General features: G+C 42.7%; 1 protein-coding gene across 1 annotated transcript; it reads left to right on the top strand.

The window, feature by feature from the left end:
* Nucleotides 1-1,259: 1,259 nt before the first annotated feature.
* LOC131244119 (uncharacterized) lies at nt 1,260-1,658 on the top strand. Its single transcript, XM_058243774.1, has one exon. The coding sequence runs from the start codon at nt 1,260-1,262 to the stop codon at nt 1,656-1,658; it is 399 nt and encodes a 132-aa protein (XP_058099757.1).
* Nucleotides 1,659-1,965: the final 307 nt, after the last annotated feature.

Raw genomic sequence — 1,965 nt, 5'->3', positions numbered from 1 at the left:
TAGTTTATTTCGATGTTTAGTTTACTTTGATTCAAGTATATGGTTGAACTTCCAGTGATTTTTGTTTGAATAAAGGAATATTTCCAGATTTCTGTGGTTTATTGCGACTCCAATTATAATAGATGCTTGGAAAGATTTTGATATCTTCTTATCTATTTTGCAATTGTGTGATTTGTAAAATTCATGACTTACCATTGTCTCCTGGGCTTGGTAGATGGTAGAATTTCCTACGATCATCACATTGGTGATTCATGAGGGAACTAATCCAATGAAAGTTTGGAATTCCATTTTTATTTAATTGCTTTATCATTCGATTGGAAGGATAGGACTTCGATTCCAATCGAGTTATCGTTGAATCAAGTAGATTAATATTAAGATTGCTATAAGTGGATTCCTTGATCTTTTTATTTCAAAACCTTTTTTTCTAAATCGCTGGATTAAAAACCCAGACCAACCAAGTTAGACTTAGATTAGAGCTAGATCGTGTTCCCCATTCCTTGTGGATTTAACCTCATTCATCAAGTTATTACTACATCGCAACCCTGCACTTGGGGTTGAGAATAATGGCATCGAAGGTACCCTAAATATATCTAGTAAGAAATCATCATATATATTTGATTTTACCAATGGCATGGAGGGAACCTTCGATGGCATCGAATGTGTCTTTGATGGAATCGAAGGGCCTTCGATGACATCGACAGAGCCATTTTCTTCGATGACATCGACAAAGCCATTTTCTTCGATGACATCGACAGAGCCATTTTCTGCCCCCTTTTTTTTACCATTGGAGTTTGAAACGGTTACGACAATACATGATCACTCACCCAATCCTTATGCTCACTCGCATGGACCCATTAAAGTACTTGTTCGAGAAACCGACACTAATGGGCAAGATCGTAAAATGACAACTGCTGCTTTTCGAGTTCGACATCACCTATCTCACTCAGAAAGCTATCAAGGGGCAAACACTGGCTGACCATTTAGCAACACACTCCCTACCAGATAACCAACCATTGAAGACTTTTTTCCCTGACGAGGACATCCTCCTAATCGAGGAAGAAGAAGAAAGAAAGGCAGGAGAGTGGACACTCTTCTTCGACGGAGCCGCGAATTCAAAAGGAAGTGGGGTAGGAGCAATAGTCTACTCTCCCAATGACATCCCAATTCCCATCTCCAGGCGATTAGCATTCCACTCCACCAACAACGTGGCTGAATATGAAGTATGTATCGCTAGTCTAAGAGAAGTCATAATCCTCAACATGAAGAAGTTGCGAGTCTTTGGAGACTCACAACTCATCATCAATCAAACGAATGGCGACTGGAAGACCAACGATGAAAAGCTGATCCCTTATCAAGTCTGTCTAGAGAATCTGACCGAGGAATTTGAAGAGATCACGTTCTCTTACATGCCTCGAGCCAAGAACCAATTCGCGGATGCTCTGTCTACCCTTGCCTCGATGCTGAAAATCCCAAAAGGAGTAGTTGAGTGGGAACTCACCCTCGAACTCCAGGAAGAACACGCATTCTGCCTACAGATCGACGAAGTCGAAACCTTTCCGAACGGTCAGCCGTGGTACACAGACATCAAGGAATATCTCGAACATCAAAAGTACCTAGAAGGAGCGACATCAACTGATCGTCGCACTATCCAACGCTAGTAGCCCAGTTCATGATCACCGATGTCACGCCCCAAACTCAGAAACCGGGCTCACAAAATTCCCGATCGCCGAATCCAGCCCATGGGCCCCTAATACATCAATGGGCCTCGACCCATGGGCCTTACATGCATATCAAAGTGGGCCTCAATCATGGGCCACAAGTAACTAAGGTGGGCCTTACATATATATCAAAGTGGGCCTCAACTATGGGCCACAACTGGGGGCATCCTCTACAAGCGATCCTTGAATCAAGTCCTTCTTCGTTGCGTGGATGAAACAGAAATGGCACAGATCATGTCAGAAATCC

The sequence above is a fragment of the Magnolia sinica genome, chromosome 4 (assembly GCF_029962835.1).
Source record: "Magnolia sinica isolate HGM2019 chromosome 4, MsV1, whole genome shotgun sequence".
Taxonomy (NCBI): Eukaryota; Viridiplantae; Streptophyta; class Magnoliopsida; order Magnoliales; family Magnoliaceae; genus Magnolia; species Magnolia sinica.
This window is presented reverse-complemented; position numbering and strand designations above follow the sequence as displayed.

What these genes read in the sequence shown, in the direction of transcription:
- LOC131244119 (XM_058243774.1), top strand. Translation starts at nt 1,260, where the DNA reads ATGAAGAAGTTGCGAGTCTTTGGAGACTCACAACTCATCATCAATCAA.